We start from the raw sequence: 16,439 nt of genomic DNA on the forward strand, positions 1-16,439 counted from the left end.
ACATGCAAACTCCACACAGGGAGGCCGGAGCCGGAATCGAACCCTGCACCTCTGCACTGTGAGGTCGGCGCGCTGAGAAGGAATCCATTTATCGATATTACAACGAAGAGTGTCACATTTTACAGAAATGTTCGGGTTTGATTGGTTCGGCTTTCATGCACCCTGTAACCTGATAACATGAGAAGCTGTTGACTGTAGTAACCGCTGTCCCTGAAAGGCCAAAAGATGCTCCAGTCTCCGAGGAGAACCATGCGCACTGACAGATTTGTCGCTCGGCCGGTATACGGATGTCCACTTGAATCTGATTCATTGTTCGGCAGGACTAAGCAGGGTTGGAAGTTCTCGCCGTGGATGGAAGACTTGTGATGATAGGATGTGTTTGGGTGCTCACCCCTCGGGTCCTGTTGCAGAAAGGCTCAGCCATGGGAATGTGACACACGCCTGGAGGACTGGTTGGCCGGCCGTCGTAAAGCGTCTGAGCTCTCTTGGTGGTCCTAAAAAGCACACATTGAGTCCGTTGATCTTAATCCCAATAACTTTGCCTATAACATAACACTCGTGTCCTCCACCCAAAAAAATGGGGAAAAAGTGTCATCTTATAAAAGGAAAAATCTGTTGAAGCACTTGTAACTCCATCTACCACTGTACAGAGAGCCCTTGGGCCTTTGCAATTCACTATTCAAATATTGACTTTTTTGGTCAGTTTTTCTGTGAAACCTCACCTCAGCCATTCACTGGGGGGGGGAAACAAAAGCAAAAAAAACCCAAAAACAAAAAAACTATTTCGACGCGTATTTTTGATGATACCACGAGATGTCACTAAAGCTCCGGTGAATGGGAAATTAGTAACGGGCGTCAAGGAAGTATATGGAGTGAAACAACTTCATGTTTTAGGATCTTTGGATGTTAGGGAGTTTCGCCTGGGTTGTTCACGGACATTTAGGAAGGGTTTTCGCCACAAGCGTAAGTTTTTGCTGTGCGCCGTGGCGATTAAAAAGCGCAAGCTAACAAACGAGAGAGGTCCCGTGATTGCTTAAATTGTTATTTTAAAAACTCGCGTCGGCAACATACTCATGCCAGCGTCCTCCCATTTGCTCTGCAACACCAAATTACAAGAGGTTTGTGGGTCCATCCATCCACTTTTGAATGTGCTTCTCCTCATTATGGTCTCAGGTGAGTGTCAGCCTATCTGAGCTGACTTTAGATGAAAAGTGTGGGGGGGGGGACACCCTGGATTGGTCACCAGATAATTACGGAGTACACGGTAATAACCAGTCACGTTCACAACCCGATGCAATTTCGTGGCTTCACTGAAACTTTTTTTTTTTTTTAATGGGGAAGAAAGAACAAAAAAAATGGCTCATGGCTTATTTTTTCCAAGCCCCACACACCCTTGCAACGGTTTCTGGGAAATTGGTTTAGTAGTTTTGCATAATCCTGTGAACAAACAAGCAGTCATGGAAACGTCAAGTTCTTGGTGGATGCAATAACGTTTGTCTAGCCTCAAAACGAAAGGGAAAAAAAAAGGATTCCTAGGTAACATAACCGAACCATAATATACAACATGACAGTGCAGACAACTCTTTCATCTACTCGCCCTTGTGCGATCAGTACGTTTGAGGGTTTTTTTTTTAACTCATTCAGTACCAGCCAATTCTGGACCAAGTCTGAAAAGACGTTTAAAAACGTCTTTGGGAGTGAATGAGTTAAATATATTTTTTGTTGCTGAAAATCCTCTGCTCTCGACTTCTGCCCATCTACCAATAATAGTGAAAATAAATGGAAATGTGAATATTCACTTTGCATGTCGATTTACAATATGCTCTCCTAAAAATTCAAGTTAGAGAGAGGGGGGGGGGGGGGGAGTTATGCTGGGCTCCAAACTATCTACTACTTCTTAGTCATTTCAAACGCAACAACTAATTGCACACACATGAAGCATGGAGTTTGTTTTGTTCCTGGTGAATGAGGACGACAAGGTTCAAGAATTTCAAACATCCATGGGAACCGTATTTACGTAAGAATGCGTGACAAATGCAAAAGTGACACCGTCCATAAAAAAAAAAAGACTGAAACCAAAACTGCACGTATAACTGTATAATATATAACTGTATAAATCTGGTGGGCGGAGCCACAGAAAATAAGCATACTTCGAGATGATGACTTCTTCGCAAAAAGCAGGTGGATGCCCCCTCCCCCCTATCCCCCCATGACTGGGGTGTAAAATGTGAAGGATTTTGCATGGTTACGCAACCTCAAAAGAGTGTTGTTAAATTAAAAACAAATATTAATCGAACCTGCAAAAAAAAAAAAAAATCTGTAAAAAAAATAGTCTGTGTCACGTCAAAGTAAAAGAGAGAAGTTCAATGCGCTGCCTAGTCTTGGTTATTCGAGAAACGTGAGAAGAGCAGGAAGAAACATTCCAAAAACACTTAGAGAAATAGTTCCGGAGTAAAGTTGCATTTGTCACCTCGCCCGAGGTGGAATGCCACTTGGTTTTTTTAATGCTCACTGTTGACTTTGAAAAAACATCAGGCACTTGTGACGCCAATTCCGGATGTCAAGTGGATTGTAAACAAGTAATTGCTTTGAAGGAATAAAAATGTATCAAGCATTACGAGTTCCTTCCTGCACCACCTGGAGACTTTGACATCAATTATGTCACCAAGATGTGTGGGAACACATTTATTACAATTATGACTGACCTCCCGTGCAATGACTGCAACCACTCACAGTGCTCAATTCATTATTTTTTTTACTTAAATCGCCCTTTAAAACAAAGTGTTTTGAAAGATTAACATTCACTTACCAGTATAGTTACAATTATGGAAATCTTCTATTTACTCGAGCAAACTTGAGGGAGCCCTTTATATCGTATTCAAGTATATAAATATTCATTTCACATTTTGAATTTTGACCCGCTCACCATCAGCTTACCGGTCGATGAATTGATCTATGATGACGATGTCACCGGGCTGGATCTCCTCTCGCAGCGATCCGCAAGCTGTGGTGACCAGCAGATGTGTGCAGCCCTCCTCCCTCAGTGCCCAGATATTGGCCTGGTAGTTGACGTTAGATGGCATGATGGTGTGCTGTCTTCCATGCCTGAAGAGACCGAGAAGCATTCAGGATGGAATAGGGCCTTTTTTTTTTTTAACTTAATGTAACGAAAAAACTATTCCAATGCTTGTTTGCATTGCCATTGACTTTTTCGAGAAGCATAAGCGCCACTTTACAGTTCCTTTGTATTTTCACTTTTACCTTTGCATTTAATCTTTAAAAACTGCTTGTTTTTAAACTTTTCTTTAAGTTGGAAAAAAACCCCACTTATGCAGGGTACATTTTATTTGAATCATTTAAGTACAGTTTGGTTTTTTTCCCCTCTCTGCATTCAAGCACAGAAGTAATTTTCAAACTTTTCAAATGTAAAAGTGACTTTAAACAACATTAAATATACTTGTCCTTTGGGAATAAAACATGCTTTTTTTTTTTTGCCTCGGTGGACATTTGGGGCTACTACGCTGCTGTACTCCAACACTGGTCGAGATGGTGGTACTTGGGGAGCTAAGTATTTTTTTCCAGTGTTACTTGATATAAAAAGACTGAGGAACCCTGAATTACTGCAGTAGTAAATGAGGGGAAGGGTAGAGCTGAAAGTTCCAGTGGAAGTCACTAGATGGTACTGTTACGTTTTAATTCCGCTATACTAGACGAACGTTTGACTAGATAAATACTATTAGGAAAATTAAATACAGTAGATCCTGTTGTATTAAACAGATGGTTCTCACCTTGCCAGGAGGACACATTCGACGTTTTTTATTTTTCCCAATATCAAGGCATCGGAAGGCTGCCAACAAAACATCAGTGATCGAGTAAACGAAGGGAAAAATTGGAAAAATATAAGTTTAGCAGTACACATGTTATTAGAATGTCGAGCACACAACGAACCTTTCCATACGGCGTGTCAACATAACGTTCGGTTCTTCCCTCCAGTATATCAGGATCGTCCAGACCCGAACCACCAATTATTCCAATCTACGTGGTTAAAAAAGATGGCAAAAAAGGACAGAAGTTTGCAATTTTATTAGTTTGTCGGACATACTCAGTTCTGATGCTTAGTAGCCCACTTGGTGTACTTTTACTTTGAAAAGCTAACGTGACAGTCGTGCCGAAGCAAAAGCGTCCTTGTGCGAGTGCTAACAATGACTGGTGATATTGCCCCTACAATTAAGAATAAAAAGCAGGACTTTGGGTAAATGACATTATAACACGTGAGCTTGTCCCAGCTGTCAATGTTACGTCAAGCCTCGCATTTAGCTATGCTGCCTACTGCTCTGTTAGCACGGTTCGGCACCCGCAGGCTACTCACGCGTGGAGAAATTACAAAACTTTTTAATGTTTTTACCTTAATGGGTGCCGAGGAAGACATGATGTGACTGGTTATTATTGAGGATATGAGGGCAAATTGCGAGGCGAGCAAGTTGCAGCTTCGGCAATACTTCACGTGGATGGGAAAAGACCAGACATTTCTCTTCCTGGTTACGTGCACCCTTCAAAATAAAAGCGCAGCGGGACCCAATCCGGATGTTCCGTATTGACACTTGCAACCAGTGTTAGTCTTTGCCCATCCATCCATTTTCCAAAGCGCAAGCAGATTTTGAGTCTCCACACAAACACAGGAACTGTTGACTGTCCTACCTGGTTAATTGGCTCTCTTCACAAACAGTGAAACTACGGTTTATCTATAACATTCATTGGCAAAACCTACTTTTGCTCTCTGCTCAGTGTATGCCACCACCCGCACTCTCCGTTCCAGCAATTTTGAACACTTTTCGTTTTCAAATTTCGCACTTCTTTTGGTAAGTCATGTGTTAAATTTCCTGCCCCACGCTGGAACACCACAACAAATCATAAAGCTCACTTCAAATTTGCCAATGTTTAAAAAGTTGAGGGATATGTCACAAACGCTGCCCTGTTTGTGGCCCTTTAATTTCAACATGTCCTGATATAAATGATGTACTGTACCAGTGAAACTAGATCAGATTATACACTTTTTATATGTACAGTATTTGAGTTTGCTTCTATTTTCACTGCCTGTCGCCAGATCGGCACTGCAAACAATCTGTTCTCAATTGTCTTACCTGGATAGAAATATCTTTTTTTAAAAAGGGGGGGAGGATGGGGGGGGGGCGAAACAGGAAGCCCTGTGTGCTTGCTTTGGATGTGGACGCTGGGCAAAATGAAGTCCTCCAGGAGGAGTCATTTCAAACATTAAAATGCAGAAAATACCTTTAATACAAGTACTCTTGCTGATCCATTAGCAATAGAAAGAGATCATGAAGTTTGCCATTACCCCAAAAAACAAACAAACAAAAAAAAAAACCAATCCCTGAGAACGCTCTAGAAATGAAACATTTTAAAAAGGATGTTCAAGAACAACATCTCCCCCACCAAGCATTCATAGTGGCACTTGCAAATACAGGGAGTCCCCAGTTTACAAAGGCCAGTTACCGCTGGCCCAATTATTTTTTTTTAACGTTTTACACGGTGTTTAGAGCCTAGAAGAGGTTTTTTTTTTTTTCCCATGTCAACATTTAATGTCATCATGAGAAAGTCTGAATTACTGTAGCAGTAAAAGAGGTCACCGGCAGCTAGTAGCCACTGGAGCAAAAGAACTCTCTTCACCCCCCTGGAATTGTCTCGGTTTCAGGGTGAATAATGTAGTTCATGATGAGGAGGTAAAGCAGCTTTCTTCGTCTGGCTAGTGGCTCCGATACGATTAAAAATACTTTAGGTAGGGACATGAGGGGCTAGTTGTAGCTATAAGACGAAGCCACAGAGGGAGTCATTGAGCTCATCTGCGGCGGCGTTGACGGGGGACGGGTCCTTGCTGGAGGTTCCGCCGCAGGTACCGTCGGCGTGATCGCTGTTGCTCTCGATGGTGATCGGCGTCGGCGAGAGTCTTTCTGCGCTCCTGTGCCGTCTGCTCTTCTTCTTATGTTTCTTCTTCTTTTTCTTCTTGTGACGTTTGCCGCGGACACTCGGGCTCCTCTCCTCTTTTCCGTCGGTGGTTTTCGCTTCAGTTTCGGGGGTGTCGTCTCGTGGGGACGAGCGGTTCTCAAGATGGCGGGTTTTGTATTTCCTCTTGCCGCCGGGCTTTTCGTGGCGAGATCGTCTCGTCGACGGTGAGGTTGAGCAAGTCCCGGACCTGGACCCGGACGTGCGCCTACCTCGCCGCCTCGATTCCCTGCTACGACTCCTGGAGCGATAGCGTCGGTCGGAATGCTTTCGGCTCGCTTGACGGTTGAAGTAGCTCTCTTTCCTTTTGTATTTACTGTCGGATTTCCCGTCCCTGCGGTCGGAACGGTAATAGTCTCTCTCTCGGATGTGATAGTTAACTGGGCTGCGGCTGCGCCGCCGACGCTCGGCACTCGACCTTTTCCTCTTGTGCTTTCTGTCCTTTGGCTCGCGTTTCCGGCTGGATCGCTCGGAACCGCCTCTGTTTTTTCTCTCGGACTCATTCGACGCCATGCATACTTTCGACTTAAGCGTACAGAGTCTTTCTTTGGTATCGAGATGACGACGGTGGTCCGCGTCGATGGGCTCACTCCTCGGCGAGGCTGAGGGACTGTCGCTGTTGAAGCCAACGTACTGTGGCGGCGGCGGCGGCAGCGGCGCTTCTTTCGCATCGTCGCTCCAGTATTCGTCGGAGGAGAGCTGCACCAGCTCGGGAGTTCTTTCGGTCCTCGGCTTAATAAAGCCCACGATGACACAGTCATCACTCTCCGAAGACAAACACTCGTCAACTTGAATGTGCGCTGTATTTCCTTGCTGCGGTGGGGAAATGGGTGTGCCTTGCATTTCCTCCTCGAAGCTGCTGTCGGAGTCGGAGTCATGAACCGACTCCATTCCCGTCCGACTTTGCTCTGTCGTGGTGGAATACGACGGCCCGGGCGTCTCGTCATCCCAAAGGGAGCGGCTCAGATTAGACGTGGCGTAACCGGGGGTCCTGGGGGGCTCCAAGTCCACGTCCTCATCCTCGGAAATGGCGATGACGGATGAGTTGGAACTGATGTCCGAATTAGAGGAGTGGGTCGAGCCCTCGTACGTGGCGTGTTGGTCGTACGCATCCATGTTGAACGGTGACTTTGCAAAGCTGATGAACTCGTGCAGAAAATGCTCGGTGCGGCCCTGCAGAAATGGCCAGAGCTCCTCTTGGATGGCGCTGTCCTCCATGTCCACACGGGTAATGCGCGACATGATGATGTGCTGGACGATGTTAACCAGGGAGCCGTGCGCGCCATACAGCACCACAAGCTCTCTCTTTAGCCAAGGGATCAGTCTGTGCAAGCAGGCGGGGTTTTTGCGATAGAACTCGGCCGAGGTGTCCCGGGATCGTCCGCCGTCTCGCACGGTGCGTACCCTCAATCCCTGTCGGTAAAGTTCTCGCCGGAAGTTCACCATTTCCAGCTCTCTGATGTTGTGCAACGTGCGGCCTTCGCTCGCCGCTCTCCTCTTGGCCGCCATCCTCATCATCATGCGCCGGATGTAACGCGTCTGCTGCTGTTGGGGAGGATTGGCTGTTGATTCAAAGAGGACGCCATTGTCCGGCGGGGGAGAAGTCCTTCCCCAGCGCTGCCGCTGCACCCCGGTAAGCGTTGTGCGGTACCTAAATCGCACGCCGCCAAACATCCCGAAAGATCCATTCGTCACTGGCTTCAGGTCATACTGTTTAAAGTCTTGCTCCGATTTTATACTGTGATAAATGGAATTAAACGGCTGCTTGCATAATGGGCATTCGGCTTTGTTCTTGGACCACTCGTGGATGCAGCGAAAACAGAACTTGTGCAGGCAGATGTCCAGGTAGGCAATGTTGTTAAAGACGTCCAAGCAAATGGGACACTTGGAGTCCGGAGACACTTCGGCAGATTTGGCTTCCGAGGTTTTCCTCCTGTCCCTCTTCTGGTTCTGCTGGAGTGCAAGCTTGATTGCAGACATGGTCTGGAACAAAACCAAGTAACGGTAAGGTGCGTGCATTTTTTTGTCATTCATTTGAAATGTCTGACGTACTGCCGCTATGGTTTCAGGCAGTGTCCCTCTCGCGTGCCGTACTTTGAGTGTGCTTTAACAAGTGTATGGGAGTTGCACGGTAGTTCTTTTCATGCACATTGCCGTCTCTATACAAGTCGCTCTCCCACCGGTTTGTATGATGTACACAACAAATCTTTTGGAAGGAGTATTCTTGACTTTTTTTTCATAAAAAAAAAAACAATTTCCTGACAGAATGACTTTTCTATAGACGTGGTGCCCATCCAGGAAAAATTGTTCAGGGTTTTTTGTCATTGCAACTGAAATGATTCGGAATGAAGATCTCAGGTCAACTTTGTGGTCACCATAAATGTACTGGGAGAGAAGTACATCTTTAAAAAACAAAAACCAATAAACGAGTACAAAATAGAACCTAACATTACATAGCATAAACATGTAACATGACTACATCAGACCAGGGGAAATATTTGTCATGTTATGACGTAAACCAACCGGTGAATTTACGCAACATTGTGCCTCAGTTGATACTATTCTTGAATCACACAACAACTCTATCAGAAGTATATTACTGTCACAATGAACACGTTATGAAATGTATAACGCAATATGCAGCAGGCATTATTATTACGTGGCTAGCACTAACCGGGCGCTCCTGTTCTACTGCTTGTAGACTTCACAGGTTAAATCGCGAATACCTCGAGACATAACCTTGCCTCAAAGCACAGTCTTATTACCTCAATGCTATCAAGAGACGAGATCGTTTTGCGGTTTAAACTAGATAGGACTCGGTTCGCTTGTCGGCCATCGATCCAGTTGATCTAAGTTACGGCTAATGCTAACGAGCTAGGTCGGCTAACTGTCCTCGAGTAGTGAGGTTTGACATAAATTAAGACACGTTTACCTCTGGTTTTTAATCACGTAGGTAGTTTAGTGACAGATTCACCCTTCTCCGTCTCTCACAACGGCACTTGTGACGACATTTGAGAAAGTCCAACAACACTCTTCCCAAGACGCGAAACGCGCCTGGGTGAACTCATTCCTTCTACGCTAAACCAAATTGTCTGTCTTTCGTAGTCTGTAGTCAAATCAGACCTTCACACTAAGAGGGACACTTCCGTTTTGAAAAAATAAAATAAAATCACATTTGGCTTGAGAGCAGACAAAACTTGTCGGTGAAAATCGGCCTTTGAAAAAGAAATTGTTCTCATGAATGCGAATCAAGTAAAAGTAAAAATCGGTCTTTCAAAAAAAACGTGCAAGTATTCGATTGAAAAATAATTAAACAAGTACAGCAGAACTGGTCATTTACATTTGTCGAAATATCAAATAGAAATGTGCGGTCGTAGGATGTTGAACAGTATCACTGAAAATAACACAAATGAAAGCAAATTCAGCCACAACAAATATCACTTCGAGTCACTCTTTAAATGTTGTCAGTTTGTAATCTAGTAATTTTCGGAGCTGAATAGCAAATAAGAGTAAAATGTGATACAATTGCCTGACTATGTTACTGTTAGAATAGACAAATACAATGTTGTCATGTTTTAAAGTTTCATTTTGTTACATGCTTGACTGACCTCGAAATGCTTGTGTTCAGAACATCTTGCACACAATGGAAGCACAGAGAATCAGGGGTCAATTTTAGGTCAAGGGACCCACGAGCGCATGGTACCTGACCACATCTCAGAGAGAAAGATTTAACCCTCATTAGTAGACACACTGGCGCATGTTATCTGACAACTTGGAAAGGAAAATTTTACTTTGGACGGAAGGTAGTACTCCGCAGGAGTACTCGTATGCTCCATCATGAGAAAATGTCACAAGCCAGGTTACAGACGTGTCAGTTCATGGAAACACTGCTCATTAAAATGTCTAGGTTTCTGTTAATTTAAGGATGTTGGTGCTGGTACCAAGGGAATGCTTTGTCTTTTGTGGTCCACTGAGGGGCGACCCAATGGCGCCGTCCAGGGGTGTGGTATGGAAATGAAGATGGGAGTGTTTTTCTGATGTATTACTTTTAATTTGCTTGCACAATCAATAAAAAGGCCGGGAGAGGCTGCAGGGGTCGGGTGACAGTGGGAAGCACACACTGAGTGGCTTCATGGAGAACTGCACTTCCTTCCGGCAGTGAAAGTCGATCTGTTCCTGCGTCAAGCCTTTGTTAACTATCCGAGTGAAAATCTCTGACACTATATTACACAACAACATTTAGAAAGAGACTCACACTCATTACGTGACTTATAATATTTTAATTGGCATATACACAGTTTTTACAAACAGACACTTTTGAAATTCAATTGGTCAATGATGACCGTGGCTCTCAGGAAGTTCCGGAATAACTTGGCCTGTCTCCAGAATAGTGTCGCCCTAAACAGAAAACAAAGGACACACACACACACGCACGCACGCACGCACGCACGCACACACACACACACACACACACACACACACACACATATTTAACTCCATTAAGAGGTGCTTTACATCAGACGGAACCATTGCACTACGCACTACTCATTGTATCACTATTACTGATTAGTTATAGCCACAGATTTGAATAAGTAGATATGACACGCCCACTTTCAGCTGCATGCCTATTACGCTCCGAGAACGGACAACAACAGCCCAATCAGAGGCCAGTATTTTGGTGTCATGAATGCTATCATATCAATAGTTGCTTTGCTGTAGTTCAATTGCATTGTTCATGGAAAATCCTGCAGACTCCTGGCCTGATATTATCTTATAATGACATAGAAATGCTGAATAAGTACGAAATTGGAAAAACAGAATCATGACTGCACTTTATACTGATACCGGTAGCTGAGGATTCCCACAGAAATTTTTCAAGATAAATGGACTTTTGAAAATGAATTGGTGAGACTTACTGGGAAAAGCCGAGGCTTCAATTCCACAATTCCGTATGGTCTTTTCTGTGAGGGACAGCATCACAAAAAGTACTTATTAGTGGTTATTCACTTGAGTGCTTTGACTTACAAGCTTTTTTGTTTTTGTTTCAGGAAGTCAAAACACTTGTAGCTCAATTTATTTTTCCTCATTGATATGAACGGAAATGCCATTAGTCCATTAGAGCTTCACCCAGGAAGAACAATGCCTTTTTTTTTTGTGAGTGCGTTTTTAAAACACAAAAATAGCAGCCAACAGTGTTACTTTATAAATGTTTATGTTTGGTTATGGAATTGCAATAAAGAGCTTGAAGCAGGCAGGCCCTTTGACATCTTTTCGGTGTAATTATTGTGAAGTTCACTTCCACCATACAGAGCTCCCAAACCTAAACTTTTGAGGTACGCCTTTACGACTCAAATCATACTTACAGGTACAATATAGATGGAAAACTGTACTGAACTGTTGTTTTGTTTTGTGTAACGTTGAATTGTAGTATAAACTTACAGCAACATGGTATTTCACGTAGTAGTGGACAACCCAAGCAGGAATCAAAACACGTGTTAATGTAAAAACGCTCCCTTTGTAGGCTTTGTATGTCTGTAAAGAGAAACATGTCAAGTGCATGTCAAATGATAAAAGTTCTGTAATAAACTATGAACATCCATCATTAGCAGTTAGCTCAAAACTGGCGATCGACCCACTTTTCCTAGTAGTTAACCTTTCCCGTCTGTATTCCTATTTGGAACAAAAATGCTGAAATATCTGACTATGAACGCAAAGCGTACATTAGCGTTGCTGCGTGTTAGTGTTAGCATCACTCACGTAAAGCCTCCACAAGCTTTTGGGCTCGAGAAAGCCTGCCCAGAACTTGGCGATGGCACCGGGTGGTTTCGCCTGTACGACGGGCTCCCTCGGACTGAGTTCCTGGTCCTTCAACCACTGTCTTCGGAGCTTGGTGAGCTGCTCCACACGGAGCTTCTCGTCTGGAGTGTAGCCAGACATGATCGTTTATTAATCTGATATTGTTCAACAACCTCAGCGACGCTCCAATGACACCATGGAGGACGTCACGTCGGAACCGGAAACGGATTCGGCAACTGCACGAGTTCAGTTAGCGACGCCTGCTGCACAGGATGATTACATGCAACAAACATCTGTGCTGATTGCATTCGTTGTACAACTCGCTTTATTGTGATAAATAAAATGTGCACGTTAAGTTGACTGCCACTCTAAATTGTCCATAGGTGTGATTGTGACTGTGGAGTGTTATTCGTCTTTGTGTACCCTGCGATTGGCTGGCAAGGGATGGTGTATCTCGCCTACTTCCCGAAGTCAGATGGGGATAGGCTCCAGCTGTAGTGCGCCCACGACCCTCGCCGAAGATACGCGCATCAGATCATGGATGGATGGCACTGATTGTAATGTCATTGCTTTATTCCCCAGTTATTCTTCCACCACATATTTAAGACTAACAAATTGTAACAACATCTTGGATGACAGCTGTGTCCAAACAACAGTGTCAAAGTGTCAATCGTGTTGTTCAACAACGTCGACACACGCACTGAAAACGTCAGACAGTAAAGCGTTTTGTATGGACGCATTCATAGCGGTTGCACTCATAAAAGTAGACTAACGTTCCGTCTGATACTCAAGATCATTTGACCTTGATCCGCAATTCCAAATCCAGGTATGATGTTTAATATTTAAAATATTTTTGATCAAACATCAAAACACGCCGTTGACAAATTTGGTTTACCTTTCCGACATGGTGGATTTGTGGACACTCGAAATCTTGTACACTTAAATATGAGCGGTCCGTTTTACCTGGAAATTATGATTAGTGCGTAGCGATAATCTTGATAGTTGACATTGGGCGTTAGAAGGTTTTGTTTCATAATCCAAGTTTAAATGACAATTCGGGCTGTTTTTATTGTCCCCGCCCCCGTCTCAGCTAAATATTTTTAATTTCCGAGGGAATTGGAACGCCACATACTTGATGGGTCAAGTTCCTTTTCTCGTTTCTGCCTCCAGGAGACGAGACTAACACTAAACCCCAAGGTAGGGCGTGTTTATGAGCGGTATCGAAGAGTAGCGCCTTTGTTTTTTTTTAATTGTCACTTTTGGGACGAAATGTGTTGAGTTTTATTTCTCATTTGTAATTAATGTGTGACGAAAGTGGCTCTCATGTCGCGTGATTGTTGCTCTTTGTGCCTTTCACGAGACACTCCGCCGCGAACCTGAAGTAACACAAAACAGGGTCGGTTTGAGCCTTTTTTAAATTATATTTTTCCCTACATGCTGTTTGCGAGGATTTTCAGCACAAGGTAGGCTAAGCTTGGGTATTCAGTTTGGTAGGAGCCCCTTTAGTGGCAGGGTATAGCCCACAAATATCGTGATTCAACGTGACGTCACGCTACCTTTTATTTTCCGTAGTTGTTACACTGTGGATACAGATTAGAAAAGGATATTGATTTTTCTTAACCCCACAGCCCTGTCACCAGAGGGGTTCCGTAGTTTTTGCGATTAGAATAGCCAGCTAACTATTGGCTCCTCGTCGCGTATCACGTGACTATCGTACCTGATTATGACTCACCGGCGCATTCAGATCTCCAACTATTGTTCGTAAAAATGTTTATGTATTTCCTTGATATTTGCGTGGGCGCCATCTTGTTTTCCTGCTACCATTGCATTGTGGTTTATATATTAACCCAGTGAGTGGCCATCGATGCTCACTATTATAAGTGCACCATGAGTAATTTATTTTGAGTGCGCAACATTTTTTTTCTTTTTGAACATTCGGACAACCCAACAAAAAGCCACAATCCCTGAGTAGTGCATCTTATAGTGAATGGTGTACTCGGAAAGGAATTAGGAAGTTTGTTGTGGTTCCGGTAAACGTAGAAGTCATTATTCAACAACTTAAAGGGTCAAACTTTAAATAAATAACAAATCTCCATTCACGTCATTTTTATGGTGTGTGGTCATGCGTGGAAGTTAAAAACAGCTCGTCTAAACAAAGTAAAACATTTACAGTGAATATATTAAAAGTCTACACACCCCTGTTCAAATGCCAGGTTTTTGTCCAGGTCTATCGAACAGTTCAACTCAGACACTAACAAAAGTGACAAGTGTGTGCTGTCTTCCATCCATCCATCCATCCATCCATCATCTACCGCTTATCCGGGGCCGGGTCGCGGGGGCAACAGCTTTAGCAGGGAAGCCCAGACTTCCCTCTCCCTAGCTACTTCTTCCAGCTCTCCCCGGGGGATCCCGAGACGTTCCCAGGCCAGCTGGGTGACATAGTCTCTCCAGCGTGTCCTGGGTCTTCCCCGGGGTCTCCTCCCGGTGGGACATGCCCGGAACACCTCACCAGGGAGGCGCTCAGGGGGCATCCGAATCAGATGCCCAAGCCACCTCATCTGGCTCCTCTCGATGTGGAGGAGAAGCGGCTCGACTCTGAGCCCCTCCCGGATGACCGAGCTTCTCACCTTATCTCTAAGGGAGAGCCCGGACACCCTGCGGAGAAAACTCATTTCGGCCGCTTGTAGCCGGGATCTCGTTCTTTCGGTCACGACCCATAGCTCGTGACCATAGATGAGGGTTGGAACGTAGATCGACCGGTAAATTGAGAGCTTCGCCCTTTGGCTCAGCTCCTTCTTCACCACGAATGAAGCATGAAGAAGGTGCTGTCTTCCATTAAACAGTTTAATTTGACTGGTTAATTTGAACCCCAGTAATAGTTGCTTGTTCATTTTTTAAATTAAAATTTGTTTTGAAGTTCTGGAATGATTTATCCCAATATTTTTTATGTATATCACAAAACAAAATGGCATTGGAACAGGGGTCTGTAGACTTTTCATACCCACTGTATCCTTTTTCAAAACTAGGGTGTGAAAGCAAAAAGTCACCAGAAAAATAAAAAGTACAGACACCTGCAAAATAATTATTAAATAAAATAAAATCCACTGGTTGGATGTGACATTTGTTGCCTTTTGGGGGGGCAGTGGTTGGGGGTTGGGGGTGGGGGGTTAATGTCAATGTATTAGAACATTACAATGTAGATTCAAGTCAATTGTGAAACACAACTTTTTTATTATCGCTGCCCTTAAAAATGGCTACAATGCCCTCTCCACCCTCCTGATTCCACAGGATGTCTGTCACTTCCCCCCGCCATGTTGTTTGGGAGTCGGAACGCCTTGTGGCTTACCTCCACCCTCAGCCATGGACGCCCGGCTCTGTGATCCTTGAGCGCCGCGTGCCCGGAACAATGGCGGGCAGCATCTTTCACCTGGAGGAGGCGGAGTATTTATCCTGGATGCTGGGGGCCAGGGCAGTGGCACAGCTGCTGTGCGAAAAGCTCGAGGTGCACCGGTGTGCCTTGGTCACAAGACCACATGTGGACAGACCCGCTCAGGTGTGCAACTCCTTGAGTTCAAAACCACTTTTAAATGGTTTATCATTTCTAGACTTTGGTCAAGCTTCTTCCAAGTTGGTGACGTTACACCTCCCTATTGTGAGTCATGGAAATTGAACGATCATAAAAACTTGGAATAAATATTTCAAATTTTGTACCTGGTTAACATGGGTTAAAGTGGTTTTGCATATCCTCTCTGGCAGAGTAATAATGGCAACAAGCTAGTGATGTGTGTCATGGTGAGTTACCGTCGCTTTAATCTTCCAGATACGTATCCTCCCGCTGCACGGTCTGGATGCAGAATGGTGTCCTCACCAGGCAGGTGATGAGGAACAGCACGCCCACGATCCGGGGTACTGCACCTCCAAGACGGCGCCTCGGTGGAGCGACGCCCGCCTGAACGAAATCCTGGCCAAGGTCCGTGCCAAACTCCCCAATCCGGACGCACCGCCCAACCTGACGTTCCTGGGAAACGACCAGTCTCATCCCGGTCTATTCTCACGCATCGTCCGGGGCGAGGAGCAGCAGTGGCGTGTGTGGGATGACGAGGGCCACGTGTCTTTCCTCACGCCATTCCCCAACTCGCCAGGCTTCACCGTGCTCGTGCCACGGCGCCCTCTGTCCTCCAATATATTCGGGCTGAGTGAGAGCGACTACGAGGGGCTGGTGTTGGCCGCCCGCAAGGTGTCTCATCTGCTGGAAAAGGGTTTGGGGGCGTGGGGCGTTGGGCTCATCTTCGAGGGCTTCGAGATTGATTACGCCCACGCCAAGTTGATCCCGCTGCTGCAGCCGCCGTCTGCCAGGAAAGAAAATCTCCGCTTCCAGTCGGCGTGTCAGCAGTGTGTACACTCGTATCCCGGTTATGTCACCTCAGAGGATGGACCCGGGGCGTCCTTGGAGAGTTTGGAGGAGATATACGCCAAAATGGCCTTAAAGTAAATAGAGTGCACTTCTATAGCGCTTTATCAATCCCAGATGTTGCCCAAAGTGCTTTACGAAGCCTCACATTAACCTATTCACATAAAGTAGAACTGTTAACATTGAGGTTGTCATTAAAAGAATTTTTCACAAA

The 16,439-nt window shown here is 44.8% G+C and overlaps 4 protein-coding genes across 7 annotated transcripts in view; 1 reads left to right on the forward strand and 3 right to left on the reverse strand.

Moving 5' to 3' along the window:
* mtap (methylthioadenosine phosphorylase) overlaps nt 1-5,191 on the reverse strand; it is a 9,867-nt gene extending 4,676 nt beyond the window's left edge. For both annotated transcript variants that reach the window (XM_086119613.1, XM_086119612.1), the window contains exons 1-5: nt 4,406-5,191; nt 3,949-4,035; nt 3,789-3,847; nt 2,938-3,105; nt 392-494 (exon numbers count right to left, since the gene is read on the reverse strand). In XM_086119613.1, the coding sequence (XP_085975739.1) occupies nt 392-494; nt 2,938-3,105; nt 3,789-3,847; nt 3,949-4,035; nt 4,406-4,429 (441 nt within the window). In that variant the 5' untranslated portion in view covers nt 4,430-5,191. The remainder of the gene's footprint in view (nt 1-391; nt 495-2,937; nt 3,106-3,788; nt 3,848-3,948; nt 4,036-4,405) is intronic.
* Nucleotides 5,192-5,271: 80 nt separating this feature from the next.
* Nucleotides 5,272-9,098, reverse strand: toporsa (topoisomerase I binding, arginine/serine-rich a). The gene is made up of 2 exons (XM_086119610.1): nt 8,951-9,098; nt 5,272-8,001 (listed from the first exon to the last, which is right to left on the reverse strand). The coding sequence occupies exon 2, from the start codon at nt 7,996-7,998 to the stop codon at nt 5,821-5,823; it is 2,178 nt and encodes a 725-aa protein (XP_085975736.1). The 5' UTR covers nt 7,999-8,001; nt 8,951-9,098; the 3' UTR covers nt 5,272-5,820.
* A 1,185-nt stretch (nt 9,099-10,283) lies between these two features.
* Nucleotides 10,284-12,084, reverse strand: ndufb6 (NADH:ubiquinone oxidoreductase subunit B). Its single transcript, XM_086119768.1, has 4 exons — nt 11,776-12,084; nt 11,458-11,550; nt 10,935-10,979; nt 10,284-10,416 (listed from the first exon to the last, which is right to left on the reverse strand). Exons 1-4 carry the CDS (start codon nt 11,953-11,955, stop codon nt 10,351-10,353), a joined length of 384 nt encoding a protein of 127 aa, XP_085975894.1. The 5' UTR covers nt 11,956-12,084; the 3' UTR covers nt 10,284-10,350.
* A 432-nt stretch (nt 12,085-12,516) lies between these two features.
* On the forward strand, nt 12,517-16,439 carry LOC147199953 (uncharacterized). 3 transcript variants are annotated; one of them, XM_086119764.1, is made up of 3 exons: nt 12,517-12,640; nt 15,103-15,367; nt 15,635-16,439. In XM_086119764.1, the coding sequence occupies exons 2-3, from the start codon at nt 15,104-15,106 to the stop codon at nt 16,304-16,306; spliced, it is 936 nt and encodes a 311-aa protein (XP_085975890.1). In that variant the 5' UTR covers nt 12,517-12,640; nt 15,103; the 3' UTR covers nt 16,307-16,439. The 3 variants fall into 3 exon arrangements, with proteins under 3 accessions (XP_085975890.1, XP_085975889.1, XP_085975888.1); XM_086119763.1 differs by lacking the exon at nt 12,517-12,640 and adding an exon at nt 12,937-13,011; XM_086119762.1 differs by lacking the exon at nt 12,517-12,640 and adding an exon at nt 13,018-13,277.

The sequence above is a fragment of the Hippocampus guttulatus genome, chromosome 9, assembly GCF_054856545.1.
Source record: "Hippocampus guttulatus isolate MCC_2025c chromosome 9, RoL_Hgut_1.0, whole genome shotgun sequence".
Classification (NCBI taxonomy): Eukaryota; Metazoa; Chordata; class Actinopteri; order Syngnathiformes; family Syngnathidae; genus Hippocampus; species Hippocampus guttulatus.

Coding starts and splice junctions, on each gene's coding strand:
- LOC147199953 (XM_086119762.1), top strand. CDS start 13,249: ATGCTGTTTGCGAGGATTTTCAGCACAAG. Junction 13,278..15,102: donor GCGAGGATTTTCAGCACAAG/GTAGGCTAAGCT, acceptor CTGATTCCACAG/GATGTCTGTCACTTCCCCCC. Junction 15,368..15,634: donor ATGTGGACAGACCCGCTCAG/GTGTGCAACTCC, acceptor TTAATCTTCCAG/ATACGTATCCTCCCGCTGCA.
- toporsa (XM_086119610.1), bottom strand. CDS start 7,998: ATGTCTGCAATCAAGCTTGCACTCCAGCAGAACCAGAAGAGGGACAGG.
- ndufb6 (XM_086119768.1), bottom strand. CDS start 11,955: ATGTCTGGCTACACTCCAGACGAGAAGCTCCGTGTGGAGCAGCTCACC. Junction 11,551..11,775: donor AAAGCTTGTGGAGGCTTTAC/GTGAGTGATGCT, acceptor TTCTCTTTACAG/ACATACAAAGCCTACAAAGG. Junction 10,980..11,457: donor ACGTGAAATACCATGTTGCT/GTAAGTTTATAC, acceptor TGTCCCTCACAG/AAAAGACCATACGGAATTGT.